Here is a 15759-nt window from a genome sequence, read left to right as displayed (position 1 = left end):
AACCCCATGGGCTCTGCGGTCCATGGGATTCTCCAGGCCAGAACACTGGAGTGGGCAGCTGTTCTCCAGGGGACCTTCCCAACCCAGGGGTCGAAGCCAGGTCTCCACCACTGCAGGCAGATTCTTGACTGTCTGAGTATTGCACTGTGAGTATTGCAAAAGTCATGTTCTTATGGTTTAAAGTTCACAGTAAGACTCTTTATCCTTGACCAAAATTCATAGTTCCTTCATTGTGGGAAAGCTTTTCCAATACAATTTTCCTGTCACTCTGTATTTTCCAGCCCATTGTTTTCTTCACCCCACCTTCATTATTCACCAAAGTTAAAAAAAATCAACCAGTCATATTTCTATCAAATAGTTTGCTCTGAAGAACGTTCCATTATAAACATAAAACAGTGAGAGGGACACCATTGCTGAATTTAAGAGTAAATACTACATGAAGCTAAATTCAGAGTATGGAAACTAATTTCACAAGAGGGCACTTTACCTTGGTTTCAAAATCTAAGACTTCATCATCTGACGGAGGCCATGAGTCAGCACAAGGTTTGTTGGAAAACCTTTAGAGCATAAACAAACATACAACAAAAACGAGTGAGTTCATTTCTTTAAATGAAGAAAAAAAAACCAAGTGAAAGTTTGGCTGTCTATGCAGCAAACGAAGTTTCTTGACGTAATTAAAATTTGGCCTCTGTTTTCAAACATTTTTTCTAAGATATTTTGATGTGGACCATTTTTAAAGTCTTTACTGAACTTGTTGCCATGCTGCTTCTGCCTTGTTCTGGCTCTCTGACCCCGAGGCCTGCGGGACCTCAGCTCCTCTGACTGGAGACTGAACCCACAGCACCGGCACTGGGAGGAGAAGTCTTATTCACCATCTTACCCACTGCTCCCCAGAGAAGGCTCCAAGAAGATGCTGGTTACCTGTTTCTGCTCCCATCTCTCCCAACCTATGACACACCTAGGGAAGCCTCATCCTTAGTTTCCACTAACAAAGACTGACAGCCAATAGATTGGCAGAGCCTGAAAATATGTTTTCACCAAGTCCTAATAGCTGAAAATCTAATTGATGGACTGACATAACTTTTGTTTGCCCAAAGTGGAATAAACCTGATGACTCAAAGCAGAAGGATATGCTGTTCCTTCTCCATTGTCTGTCCCTGGTTCAGAGACTAATCTGTGTCCATCAGAAATGGCAGTCTTGGTCCTGCAGCAGGGGAATCACTTATGGAGAAGGCCCCATTCCTCCCTTTACTGCAAAGGGGATACAGGAGTCCCCCGCAATGTCTAAAACTGAAAATGGACACAAGTCAGAGAACTAATTTACATGTTTCACTTATATGCTAGACGGGTACTTCTCAATTTCTGCTGAGGGACACGAGAGTGGATGCTGGAGCCAGGCAGGCCAGCTGTCAAATCACAGGTCAACTCATTTTAACCATGGAATCATGGGTCAATTCATCAACCTCCCCGAACCACAGTTGCCTCATTAAGTAAAAGCAGGACACAGTTATTTACAACGCTGCTCTGATGACTCGATGAGGTCACAGATGTTACGCAGATAATGCAGTCTCTAGCCCAGAGTAGAATGCTCAACAAACAGTAGCTTCTCCTCTCTGTGTGTTCCCCTAGTAACACATACAATTTTTAAAAATCCGTCAAATCCTACCTGCTTAAAGAGGCTTCTTCAGAACTCGTATCCACTATTAAAGAAAAAAGGAAGACACATTTTAAATCAACAAAAGAAAAATACAGACTATTCAAACCTCAAGACTGATGTTTTGTTTAAAAGGATTCCTTTGGGACCACACCTGGAGACCACACTAGAGGGAATAGTGATTGTACTATACTCATGGGCCATTAATGCCTAAGAACCACTTCTCTCCTTGATGGTCATCAAAGGCAGAACAGAAAAAAAGAAAGAACTGCTGATACAAGGACCATAATCCTAACCAAACTCTAGGAGACTGACAGAAAATGATACTACACCATTAATAGAATCAGTACTATAAACTGACAATAGCACACTTGAACAGCACAGTACTTCTGGACTTCCATTCCCTGGAGCAGTGAACAGAGACTACAGGTGTCTTGCTGGGACATAACACAAATTCTCTGGCTCTTCAGTTCAGGATGAAAATGCCCTATCACAAGGAAGCGTGGTCTACAGGCGCTGAACTTTAGAGCGTGGTAAAACATAGGAAACAAAGTCTTCCTGGCCCTCTTTCCAAATGCAAGAGAAGTACGAAAGATGTAGTGATTCCAGGTTTAGCAAGGATAATCTCTTGAAAGGGGGGTGGGGGAGGGTAAATGGGTAAATGGGTGGTGAGGATGGGGACTGGACTTGCAGTGGTGAGCATGCTGCAGGGTTCACGGAGGCTGAGCATTTTTAATGCTTTAAATATATATGTGTACATAGTAATAAATGTGAAAAGTATGATCTCTTGAGACTATCACCTTCCATTGTTCAAGAGTATCTGGACCACCGAGAGCAGGATGGTCCAAACAGTGCTGTGTTCTACTGAGGGCAATCATTACATCAATCCTCCCCATTATATGGCAAAGGTTGAGAGAAATCATGCTTTTTCAGCTTGGAAGGCATTCGTCATCAGACCCTAAGCTGATGAATAAGGGGAGGGAGGGAAGGAGAGAGGAAGCTATGGACTCTGGTGCTGTTGGACAACGTTTCCCATGCATCATCATGATCTGATGCTGGAGGGATGACTCACGTGCAGTGACTCCACGGGGAGAGGAGCACTGCAAGCTTGAGCCTGGAGGGCAGGAGCAGTGACTTTCAAATGTTTGCACCCTGTGACATCAGAACAATGCTTAGGACATAAAAGACACTTGAAAGTTATCTTTTTGGTGAACAAATGAACAAATAGATAAGAATGTTTTCTTTGAAAACTCTGTTCAAAAACTATAGAAATTAACCAGGGGCAACTCTATTCTATTCTGAGCATACTGAAGACCAAGACCCTGTGTCATCTCTGTATCGCCGCTAACGGGTAAAACCAACCTACAGAAGTTCTTTGGTGGATGTTGTCGCTGTGCAGTCACTGAGCCGTGTCCGCCTCTCTGTGACCCGATGGACTGTAGCTCACCAGGCTCTTCTGTCCATGGGACTCCCCAGGCAAGAATACTGGAGTGGGTTGCCATTTCCTTCTCCAGGAGCTCCTCCCGATCCAGGGCTGGAACCCGTATCTCTGGCACTGGCAGGCGGATTCCTTACTGCTGAGCCCCCTGGGAAGCCCCCTTTGATTAGACAGAGGTGAACTAGGTTTAAAGGAGTTCTCAGAGAGCTTGGACAATGTGCTAGATGCCACATCGGGGGACACGGTGGTGTTTTTGCCCATGTGAAGTGCGTTGCTTCTTTTATTAGAATCTGCAGAGTCCCAAGTTGATCTATTTGAAAATCTATTATGATCATCTTTTAAATAATGGCAACAGAACATGGTGTTCTTACAAAACTATACTATCATGACAATTATCCAACACACAGAAGAAAACATCTGGTTCTAATGAAGTCAACCTATCTCACTCTTTTTGGATCTGTGAGGAATAAAATTGGTAATAGAGACCTTGTTGACACAATAGGCAAAATAACCGGTGCTTCTCAACGAGGCATCGCTTTTCTGATCTGTACTATTGGAAGGTATCTTCCGAAAGTAATCTCTTCCTGGTATGCTGCACATTGGTTCAGCACTGCAGTTCTTCTTGTTTATCACTTCTTATCCTACCAGGAAGGGACTGTTGAGGTTCCCAGTTTAAACGATGGTAACTTTTTTAATGAGACCAATCACTACACAGTAAGTAATAACTACTCATTCACTAAATGCAAACTATTTGTAAAAATTAAAGCTCCACTTTTATAAGAAGTCAATGTGCTATAATAGGATTACAGATGAAATATATATCATACTAACTTAAACATTTTTTGTAATGTACATAAAAATCTAATACAGGATTTTAGGGGCTGTAATTAAATACATGGAATGCTTTTCAGACAATACTGTCTCTGATGTTAAATTACCTACAATTAACTTCTTTAACAATTCTGAAGGCTAGACTATTAAGAAATTCACTTAAGAACACATGCAATCTACACTAATTTTATCATAGTTCTTTCATTATTGAAATTTCCTCACTCCTACTTTATCTACGGTAGAATCACCAAGAGTAATTCATTATGATCAGATGACGTACCTGGGTTGCTCTTTTCGGGAGGAGTTTTAGGCCTCTTTTCTTTATATTCAGAGATCAGTTGGCAGATGCTATGTGTTAAAAATGTGATAAATAAGATTTTAACACTAATATGAAAAAAAACTACCAAATATGTTAAATTCTTAGATTATTTCAGACAATGTCAGCGATAATATCAAAACTACAATTGTCCCATACATTTCAAGTTTCTAATTTCTACCAAGTTTTATTTAGCATGTATTTAAAGGAGAAAGAAAAGGAAGATGACGTAGTCATGAACTGAGGGCAATAGAGCTCAGTAGATTAACTAGATTTAGCTTGGCATACGAAAACTCTTTCCAACTCGCAAATCCTAGCTCTGTAACCAACTGCTCTTTGTTCTGAGAGAATTGCTTCCCTTGAGTTCAAAGTCATCCTCTACACAACTGGGATCTTACTGCCTTATTTCACAAGGGGATTAAGAGGAGTTAATGAGATAATATATCCCCAGAATGCTTGCAGAAACAGTCAAAGAATGGAATAATTTGCTCTTGAACGTTATTGTTGGAACTACTTTGGAATTCCAAATAAAACCAATGTGTGTTTTCTTATATGTTTAGCATTCAAGGGTTTCAGGAAACTGTTATTAATTATGGTGATTAGTGTTCTCTGTGGTTTGTAATTTAGGGAATCTCAGCTCTTATATAATTTGTACCTAAATTTACTTATAAAATATGAACTCACTACATGAGGTAACATAATTATCCCCCATTACTGTAGCTAAACACACCAAGCACAGAAAACTAATCACAATCAAGACCTGGCCTGGACCACTACTCTCCCTTCTCTACCTGCTCAAACTCTCAACCAGCAGATCTTTCTGACAATGATGCTTAATCTCCATGTTCATCTCTGATTCACGTGGAAGACATAACCCTACTCTTACAGTGGATACTGGCAAGTCCTAGGCAGGTCTTACCTCTCTGAATTCCTCTCCGAACTAACTTACTTGAGATTTAAGGAGGTCTGGTGAATGGGTTCCTTGTGAGACAGACTCAGAAAACATTTACAGTTGAGGCAGATAAATCCTTTGGAAGATTTTCATTATTGCAGGAAACAGATCCCATGAGGGGCCAACCCTCCATGTAACCATGGAATCTCAGGCAAGCTGACACCCACTACTCTGGGAAGGATGACAGGGAACCTATGACCTAAGGAAAGGTGCCCCCACAGGATAGAAGCTGCCTGCACCGAACAGAAAACTCTCACTGGTCATGTAACAAATGACAGTTAAAATTCTTTTTGGGGCAGTTTAGTGATCACGGGCGTTTTAATGTGAACACTTACGTATTAAAACCACGAAGAGCAGCATATTCTTCTGCAGTCCTTCCAAAGACATCCTGAGAAAAGACGTCAGCACCTCGCTGAAGGAGAAGACTGACGACACTCACAGACTCATAACTGACAGCAAGGATGAGGGCGGTTCTAAAAGAACAGAGAGACGGCGTCACCCTCAGGAAGCTGAGGGAACTTACAGAAACAGCTCGTTTGGTGTGCTTTACCGAGGAGACACCTTGCCCTCCCGTGAAGGACTGGCCATTTACACGCTCAAGTGTGCATCCTTGTAAACGACCTCCAAGGCTAAAATGAAGCGACGGAAAAGCAGCCTCCTGCCCCGCTGGCCATTTACACGCTCAAGTGTGCATCCTTGTAAACGACCTCCAAGGCTAAAATGAAGCGACGGAAAAGCAGCCTCCTGTCCTGCTGGGATGGCACGGAGCAGCACTTACTATGTCAAAAGTCCCTGATGGGGACTTCCCTGGTGGACCAGGGGCTGTGACTCCAGGCTCCCAAGGCAGGGGGCCCAGGTTCCATCCCCGGACAGGGACCTTCATCCCACATGCTGCAACTGAGAGTTCCCACGACTAAGACCCCAGGCAGTCAAATAAATAAATGCTTTTCAAAAATAATATCAAAGTCCTTGATGGACAAGAAACTGTGCTGAGGTCACTTATCTGAGGGAGGTGAGTATTTAAGGAACGAATCCCCCATTTCCTCCTTAGTCTGATATATTATGCTTCAAAGTCAGCTACAGGGTGGGTTAAGCAAAGGCTATTTGCTGGCTTAAAACAAAAATATTAACAATAATGGAAATAAAAATAGTCACCGTGGCACTTAATGATGTGGACAAGCATGTGCTCTTCACTAAATGAAATACTATGTATACGCACAGACACCTTTGAAGGATGCATTACTATTTGCCGTTTTGTATAAGGAAACTTATTTGCTGATGATAAGTAATGTGCCAAGGTCATAACCCTAATAGGGAGGAAAGCTAGGAGCTGAACCCAGTCTGAATCTAAAGCCCATCATTTTCATCTGTATCATCCACCTCTGACTTATCTTTGTTGAAGCAACTGTTTATCCAATTAAACCTATCATTCTTCCTTCTACCTTCACTTAAAATGAAAACATCAAAATGTACTAGAAATAAAAAGGGATAAAAACTGATGAGCCCACAGTATCTGGTGACAGTGATTACTAATCACTTTTTGTTGTTGTTTAGTCACTAAACTGTGAAGGACTCTTCTGCAATCTAATAACATCAGTATTTTTCAAAGAAAGTAATTGAAAGCAAAGAGTCACCCAAAAGACAAAATCAAGTCCTTTATGTTTAGTGTGCATCTTTTAAGGAAAAATATACACAAAGTAGAGGTTAAACAATCATTATAAAAGAATTAAGAAATTCGATACTGTCATAAGGTAAACTAAAAAGCAGAATCCATATAGTATAAAGCTAATGAAACTAGTATGAAATCCCTCAGCTTCTAAAAGATCAACCAGAGAAAAGAACAGGTTGCATATGACATCACTCAATATTATAAAGGAATAGGAATCCTGCTATATATCCCTGCTATATAGTTTTTCACGACTCCCAGTCAGAATAAATGGTTTTCTACCTAACTGATAAAGTGTTGATCACAAATGAAACCTTTTTAATTTAATCTTTATCTTGATGTTAGCACCCAAGAACAGCACTAAAGTTTTTAAAAAGAAAAAGAACAACTGTACCTTTTCATCTTATCAACCGCGTGTACACTTGCTTCTTTCTTTACTAAAAATTCCACCATTTGCTGTTTCCTTTCATTTATGGCCAATAATAGTGGTGTGAGGTCATCCTGTAAAACAGGAAAAACCATTTCGAATGTACCCAGTTAACCTATTTCTAAACTGAACTGAAAATCATGCAATAGATTCTCTGAACTTAAACATATAATTCAGAAAGCAAATAAACGGGAGTCCCTCCTCCTCAGCCCCGGCGCGACTTCTATCTCTTCAACATGCTCCTCCTCCTGGCCTTCCCTGGGCGTCCAGGGGCTAAGATTTGAGCTCCCAAGCAGGGGGTCCAGGTTCCATCCCTGGTCAGGGAACTAGAGTCCACATGCCGAAACTCAAGATCCCACATGTGACAACTAGACCCAGAGCAGCCAAATATGTCTTTTGAAAAGGTAAAGAATAAAATGCTCCTCTTCTTCCTCTTCCAAAGATGAACCACAGAGTCATTCTCTAAAACTCACTTTCAACATTTACTGGTTCCAAGGATCTTTGCTTTTATCATAGTATTTATCAGGAATATTGCAGTATTTACTTGCTCTATTACTAGTCTCAACACTCCTCCAGAGAGAATCAATTAGCTACTTGATTCAGTAGCTGCATATTTTAGGAACAACGCTGAGGCAGGAATACATCATATTATCTGTGGCATGCATAACCTATCCAAGGATGACCAAGAGTAACCTCATGATGTTCAGAGCCATTCCAATGGGAATGTTATCCTCTACATGAACATGCAAAGAGAAAGGTTGTTTTCTTTTCTTCCAAAAAAACCAACTGTGGGCACCATGTTTCTCGGCTTTCTCAGCAAAGTCTCCGGAAATTTAATCTTACTCATTCTCCTTTGCTTGTTCCTTCCCCCGCCCTTAAGTTAAACTGACAGGTCAGCATTAGCTAGATGCTGTTTCATGCAGAACAACAACGCTTATCTTCAAAGACCTTTCTTGACGGCTCTCATGTGATGACCTCCAGGAGGAAGCTTCCTTAATCCCTGAGTTCTGGTCTCTGTCTTGCTTTACGGCTCTTAGTGAAGGATTACAGGATAAGTTACCAATAAATATGCACTCAGCATTTTCTCGGGGAGTTGCTCTTCCGTGAACTCTCCCCATGCTCTCTCTCATAATCCTGTGTGTCTGGAAGACTCATTCAGTGTGAAACCGCCACAACCAACTTAAAAATTCTAATTTGAAAAATTCAATCCCATCCTTAAGAGATTCTTTTAAAATATGGAATCAATTATAGATTAATTAGACTGTCTTTAAAACTTTGAAATAGTTATCAAAATAAACTATAAATCAAGAATTGGAAACTCAGATGCTTCTGGAGAGGGAAACCTGGTGATCTAAGTGAAAAAGCCAGGTGAGGCTGGCAAACCCGCAAACACACGCCCCATACAGAAGGGGAGGCCTCCACATGCAGATCAAACAGTAGAATGGGCTCAAGGGGGACCAGATTTGGGTCTCTGAGAAGCCTGAAATGCAGACATCTGCATGAGTTTCCTAAATTTTAAATGTTGACTCAGTTTGTGGAATTAGGTAAGCTAAACATAACCAAGGACCACATTTGGTCTGTAGCCCATTTGTGCTTTTACGTTTTGCTGTTTCCAAACAGGTGGGTATAAAGCAAATATTTGTATGTGAAAGCTTTTTTTCTTGAGTATCATGTGTTTCACAAGAAAAGTGGTCTCAACATGTAATAAAAATTGCTATTGACTCATAATTTTATTAAAATAAATTTAAAAAACAAGACAAAATTCCCACTTGAAGAATGTTTCCACTGCTTGTTAAAACTACAATCTCTTTCTAGAATTCTCCCAGATTATTAACCAAATGGATAATGAGTTCCTAAGACTGCTGAAACTAAATGATTAAAACAATCCCCATCTGTACTAACTTCATGGGTTTTTGATGTTTGTCCTCTCGCTTATGCCAGGACTCAGCAAATCTAACAGACACACTGCAAGAGTCTGTCCTGCTGACACCAAAAGAAGGCTCATGAATTACCGTTACCGCGGTCAGGAAAACCCTGTTGCTAACAAACATCTGTTGACCTAATGACCTGGTTGGTAACAGAAGGTGTAAAATTCTTAAAGGGTCAGACTCTACAGATGAAGTGACTTGGCCATGAGCAAATCTCTAAAGACTCTTGGAGTGTCACTGAATAATTAGTGGTTGGAAGAAAAAGGAGTTATATCACTCAAGCCAATAGATATTGCCAAAAATGTTCCTTTTAACTTCTCAATCACAGAGGCAGAGGAAAAAGTCAGGCTAATATTGCTGCAAAGGAGGGAGCTGACGGAAGTAGCTAGCATTGATCAAACGCCAACCCTTCTATAGATTACTTATTGTTGACACAGGTGCACTAGAAATTATACTTAATCACTCCATAGTTCTTCACCAAGGATCCTATCAGAATCTCAAGGAAATATTTCTAAATACACAAGTCCAGGCCTTCCTCGATTTATTCCATCAAAATCTTCAGGGAACAGCCTAGGTTTGTAAATTTTTTTATAAACTTTCCCAATAGATTGTGGTTTTCACCAGTACAATCTAGCTGAGAATTAGCCCAGCAAACATTCCAGTCTCGTCTCTAACCCACATGGCCAATTCCTTCTCTTACTTGAGGATTTGAAGAAAAAAGAAAAGTGTAAGAGGCAAGAGTCATCAAAACAATTAAATTTTCCTGGGTAAATAATGGTAGAACAGGGACTAATAAACACAAAAGGCAACCGGATCTCATTTTTTATAAACCCCTTCCTTTCCATCAAGACCTTCTAGATTGAGAGCAGAGTCTAGACTCTTATCTAACTGGCTGTTTCTGCCAGAATAGGATAATATTTCTGTTCAATATTGGTTCTTCTCTCTTCTTTCCAACTTAATCACCGCCTTTTCACTGCTGATCTGATTTCTGCAGAGTCTTCCTAAAATTGATACCTAGGCAAGTCTCCAACTCATTCAATCTCTTTCTCAAAATAACAACTATTACACCTGAAACTGAAAAGCACCTTACCAAAATATACAAACTGAAGGGGGAAAACAACAAAACCAAAACCTCAGGACTTCTGTGGTGGCCCAGTGGCTGGGTCCCAGCGCTCACAGTGCAGGGGATCTGGATTCGATCCCCGATAAGGGAACTAGAGCCTGCATGCCGAAACTAAGACCCAGCACAGCCAAATACATATTAAAAAAAAAAAAAACCCTCTTCTTGGCATTTCCCCAACAGCCAAAATTACAGCCTGATCTGCGTTTTTCACCTGCTCGCTCTTTTTCCTTTCCTCTTAGCCTCTGAAGCCTTGGGCAATGAGAAAGAAATCATTTTTATATAAATCATTTTTTCATAAAATTGGAATGTGCTAACAACAGCAACATTTCTAGTATGTTGTCAAATGCTTGTTTGAGTTTTAAGATTGTCTCCAAGGCAAATTTTGCATTACTGTGTTATTTTAGACTAATTAGAAAAAAAAATTTTTTTCAGTGAGGGAAAAATACTTGGAAAAAGTTTTACCTTTAACAATTGCTGTTATCACAAATATCTGCCATAAACCAAAAAGAACGCTTTGCTCTCTAATGCTTCTTGAGCAATATCGTGATTTAAAGTGACATCTTAGACAATCAAGTGCTTTCAAAATATTTTCACTCAGGGAGGGCTGGAGCTTCCAAGCAAGGAAAACTGCGCCCAGCTGTGAGAGTGGGGGAGCTCTCTCTGCAGCTCCTGGCGGGGCTGCAGCCACAGGAGAAAGAGCAGGAGGGACAGCTTCACCATCACCAGCTCCCCACACTCAGCTGCAGCCCCGCCGAGCAGCCCCCCAGGGCTGAGAGTGGGAGACCCGAGCTGTGCACCTGGCGAACCAAGTGGTCACCAGCACAAGTGAACGCCCTGGCTGGTGTCAAACATGACCTGACCCACTTGACCGGATCTCAGAACAGGGGTCCTGGAGGGCTCAGGGCTCCAGGCCTGCTGCCTCCCCGGCCCACTTGCATCCCCCAGCTTCCCCTGCTGAGCACTGGTTCTCCTTCCTCCTACCCCCAGCCCTCCCCCAGCAGCTGCGCCCATTCCCTGAGCCCCTGGAAGCAGCCACCCACCACATCACTTCACTCTCCCAGGCCTTCAGTGTTTGTAGGACTTGAGCCGACCACCCATTCCTGAGCACGTTCTAGTGGGAAAATCTTCCTTCTGGGGTTGAAGGCGGCTGAGAGAGACAGCGCTGCCGTTTCTGCGGGCTCTGACAGGTTCCACCCACCCCCTGACTTGGCTTTGGAGTTGTTTCCATGGTAACAGGGCCTGCTGGACACTACTCAGTCTACCTATTTACATACTATTATCAATAAAACACTACAGTTTAGAAAAATGCTTTGCAAATATTTTGTCAATAGAGTTAGCTGACGATACCTCGTTCCTGGCTTCTATATTGGCGTTGTAGGAAAGCAGCTTTGCTGCCAGTGATGTATTCTGGCAAAGGACCGCGTGGTGGAGCGCGGCGTTGCCACTGGCGTCCCTGACGTTCAGGTCGGCGCCCTGCTCCAGCAGGAGAGTCGCGCACTCCTCCTCTTGGCATTCTACGGCCTGTCAGCGTTGTGCCAAGAAACAAGAGTGTGAGTTCTAGGAATTCACAGTAAACAGTCTACAAGTTCACCAGTTCCCTCTATTTCAACGAGATGAATTCATTGTTAGTCTCAGTAGTTAAATCACAGCCATCTCATGTGGACATGGTTCGCGCTGCCCCATACCTTTATCAGCGCGGTCTTGTTTTCACTGTCACAGAGGTCAAGCAGGCATTTTCTCTCCAGGAGGAGAGCTACCACCGCTGAATGGCCATTGGCACAGGCCAAGTGGAGGGCAGTCCTACAAAAGCAAGACAAGTTCTTAGGAAAATGTGGTGTAGCTGTTTCAAAACAAACAACTCTTTGTGTGATTGAAAACACTCAACAGCATAGTACTTGTATCCCTCTAAAACAAATATTTCGTTTTCTTCTGGAGAAAGAGCAGGGTATTATTCATTTAGCTCCTCTTGTTGCCGCTACTGCTAAGTCGCTTCAGTCGTGTCTGATTCTGTGCGACCCCATAGACGGCAGCCCACCAGGCTCCCATCCCTGGGATTCTCCAGGCAAGAACACTGGAGTGGGTTCAGCTCCTCTTACACAGTAATGAAAGAACAGTCTACTTGAATAGAATGCGCGAGACCTTGAGATTCAGCTCAACTTGAGCTTACATTTGACTTTGTCACTTATTAGCTGTCGCTCACCCTCTCTGTACCTCAATTTCCTCACCAACAAAATGGAGAGAGAGGAGTGGTTATCTCACAGGACAGCACTGCGATGCTTAAATCAGACCCATGCACAGGGTTTGGAACTGTTCCCGGCACAGATAACAGCTAGTAATTGTTAGATTATATTATCATACTTACTACTATTGCTACTATCTTACAAGGACAACATCTGAATGAAGTCAAAGGACATTACACCTCCTTTGCAGATATGTTTAGAGGATTAGAGACAATATTGTACTTCGATGATTCTAATATGTTTATTTTCTCACATGTTAACGTCTCTGACATTGAAATATAATTTATAATTCACAGGCTTTACAACCGTAAATTGTAGCATTTTTGTTTGTTCATTTCTCCTCTTTCCGGTTGTCTAATAACCATGAGGGGTTTTCATCTAAGTTTTCTTAGAGATGATGCATATTATATATTATTATATAATACAGGTGCACAACACAGTGATCCCCAACTGTGAACGGTTACACTGCATTTAAAGTGACTATAAAATATTAACTATATTTCCCATGTTGGAAAATATATCCTTGTAGCTTGCAGGATTTTAGTTCCCTCACCAGAGATTGAACCCTGGGCCCAGAGCAGTGAGTCTTAACCACTGGACGGCCAGGAAATTCCCAAGATTCCCTTGACTTCTGAAAAGGCTGAAAGTTGTCACGGGATACCAATCTTCACAAAAAATTCTAAGTTAAATTGAAAGTGACAAATTGTTTTTATCTGTGCCACATTCCTATGAGTGCCAGAAAGACAAGCTCTGCCTGCTCATCTGACTTCCCTACAGACAGCTTGCTCTACAGAGATTATCAAATTTGGGGGGTTGCTAAATCAACTTGCAGATTTCTGTTTTTCTTCTTTTTGTTTTTTGGTGCCGAAACCCAGGAAACTCCACACTTCTTGCCTTTGAAATCACTCTTAGAAAGGTCCTTGGGGTGGGATATATGTATATTCCCAACCGATTTATGAGGCTGTACAGCAGAAACCAACACAACATTGGAAAGCAATTACCATCTAATTAAAAAAATATTAAGGTTAATAACCAGTACAACTAGAAAAAAAAGAAGGTCTTGGTCAGTATGCAAAAAATGTATAAATAGGAATTTCAGTTTTCTTCTGGTACTTTTCTCATCCTGTGTGTTAAAAATTTTTGATCCATACTCCATTTGAAACGTTTTGGCGAGATAAAAAAAATCTAGTTACTTTTATCTAAATAGTTACCAGGTTATGTCTACACCATCTACACATAATTTATCTTTTCTGATAGAAAATGTCACCAGCAAATTTTGATATCTAAAAGGGCAAATCTTTGCCTACTACACAAAACTTTTAATTTCATCACAACAATTAAAGACAGCATGTGTAACCCAAAATCTTTAAAACCACGATCTGTTTATTTAGTTTAAACATGGAAAGACCACATACCCTAGGAAAATGCCCTCCTATGCAAGGACACAGCCAGCTTCCTATTTCAAAGCTGTCTTCTAAGGTCCTTCAGCAAGGAACATATACACATAAGCGTACACTGATATAAAACAGATACTGCACTGTATCTGAAGAATTTTTAATCCAGAAGTTGACCTGCCATGGAGATTATTTTCTCACTATGCAGTTTTCTGTAATATATACCATTATGGTATAAAAATGTGTACATTAAAAATAAGATGCCGACAACATCAAAAACCTGTCCACTGCCAATATCCATAATGGATGATCAACGGGAAGAAGAGTTTTCATAAACCACATGAGAAAAACAATGTGAGAGCTAGGGAGTTCCAGAAGATTTCTTGAGGGCTATAGAACTTGAGAGCTCTTACTCAAGAGGAGATCATGTTAACGCATGCATAACAACGAATGAAGAGGAGGAAGAGGAAGAAGAAAAAAAAAGATGCTATTCATGTTTTATTTCAGTTCTGTGATTACTGACATTCAGTTAAATAACTTTAAAACGACCAGTAAAGTGCTCTACAAGGGGAATTATCAGCAGGTCCGAAAGTAACTAAGGCTTTTGCAGCCTATCAAGGCTGTGGGGCGCTGGATCCCACAAAGGTGTCTGTGAGCTCTGGAGGGGAGACTCCCAGGAGGGACCCCTGCCAGGCCCTCCCTCCCCGCTCACCTGTTCATCTTGTCCTTCTCGTTCAGGACACTCTCTCCGAGCAACAGGACCTGCCGCACTTTGGCTGCGTTGCCCACGCTGGCAGCCTCGTGGATCTTCCCGAGGTCCTTGTCTCGGATGTGGTACCTGGGCTGGAAGCTGGTTTTACGATGACCTCTGTCTCTCCCCAGGCTGATGGAGGAGCTGAAGGGTGACAGGCCCTTCTTACTCCTGAAGCCAAAAAGCTTCTTCATCGCAGAGCCTACAGACTCCAAACACACCTCAACTCCCCCTCGGCTCTTCGCAGTCCCCTAAACCCAACACGAGCACTAGAGGTAAGCCAGAGCCGTCCCGCCACAACCTCCCAGCTGGGAAGCTCAACGGTTTGGAATCTTACATCACAATGACCGTCGCTAAGCGACACCTCTAAACACATTGCCCGTGTGCCAGAATGCCCAGTGTGCATGTGCAAGAACTGGAAATGCATTTTTTGAAAGAAACAAACAATATCAATAAACCCTTACCTAAGGTAAGAAGGAAAGAGAGGAAACTGAAAGAAACAGAAAGGAAAGTGACATTACAACACATACCTTAGAAGTAAAGAAGCATAATCATAAGGGACCATTATTATTGATGAACAATTGCAAACTGGAAAACCTAGATAAATTCTGAAAAACATACAATCTGTCAAGACTAAAACAAAAAAAAGTAGAAAAACTCAACACTCCAATAAGAAATAAGAAGATTCAAATATTATTTAAAAAAAAAAAACCTCCCCAAAGCTAAAAGCTTAGGACCAAATGGATTCAAAGAGCAAATCTACCAGCATTCAAGTAAGAAGTAAAAGTAAGACTATGCAGAAAAAACACTTGACAAAATTCACAACCCATTCATGATTTTAAAAAAATACAATAAAATAGAAATATCCTCAATAAAGGTCATTTATAAAAAGCATGAAAAGTGAAAGTGATAGTCGCTCAGTCTTGTCTGACTCTTTGCTAAGGCATGGACTACACACTCCATGGAATTCTCTAGGCCAGAATATTGGAGTGGGTAGCCTTTCCATTCTCCAGGGGACCTTTCCAACCCAGAGACAGAA

The 15759-nt window shown here is 41.5% G+C and overlaps 1 protein-coding gene across 1 annotated transcript in view; it reads right to left on the bottom strand.

Annotated features, from left to right (window-relative positions):
- LOC136155181 (ankyrin repeat domain-containing protein 26-like) overlaps positions 1-14837 on the bottom strand; it is a 63639-nt gene extending 48802 nt beyond the window's left edge. The window contains exons 1-8 of the mRNA XM_065917052.1: positions 14682-14837; positions 12021-12135; positions 11683-11856; positions 7252-7358; positions 5527-5664; positions 4204-4271; positions 1667-1700; positions 488-557 (exon numbers count right to left, since the gene is read on the bottom strand). Of these exons, the coding sequence (XP_065773124.1) occupies positions 488-557; positions 1667-1700; positions 4204-4271; positions 5527-5664; positions 7252-7358; positions 11683-11856; positions 12021-12135; positions 14682-14689 (714 nt within the window). The 5' untranslated portion in view covers positions 14690-14837. The remainder of the gene's footprint in view (positions 1-487; positions 558-1666; positions 1701-4203; positions 4272-5526; positions 5665-7251; positions 7359-11682; positions 11857-12020; positions 12136-14681) is intronic.
- Between the last annotated feature and the right edge of the window lie 922 nt (positions 14838-15759).

This window comes from Muntiacus reevesi, unplaced genomic scaffold, assembly GCF_963930625.1.
Source record: "Muntiacus reevesi unplaced genomic scaffold, mMunRee1.1 SCAFFOLD_186, whole genome shotgun sequence".
In the NCBI taxonomy this organism is placed as follows: Eukaryota; Metazoa; Chordata; class Mammalia; order Artiodactyla; family Cervidae; genus Muntiacus; species Muntiacus reevesi.
The sequence above is the reverse complement of the archived record's forward strand: the minus strand, read 5'-3'. Positions and strand labels throughout refer to the sequence as shown.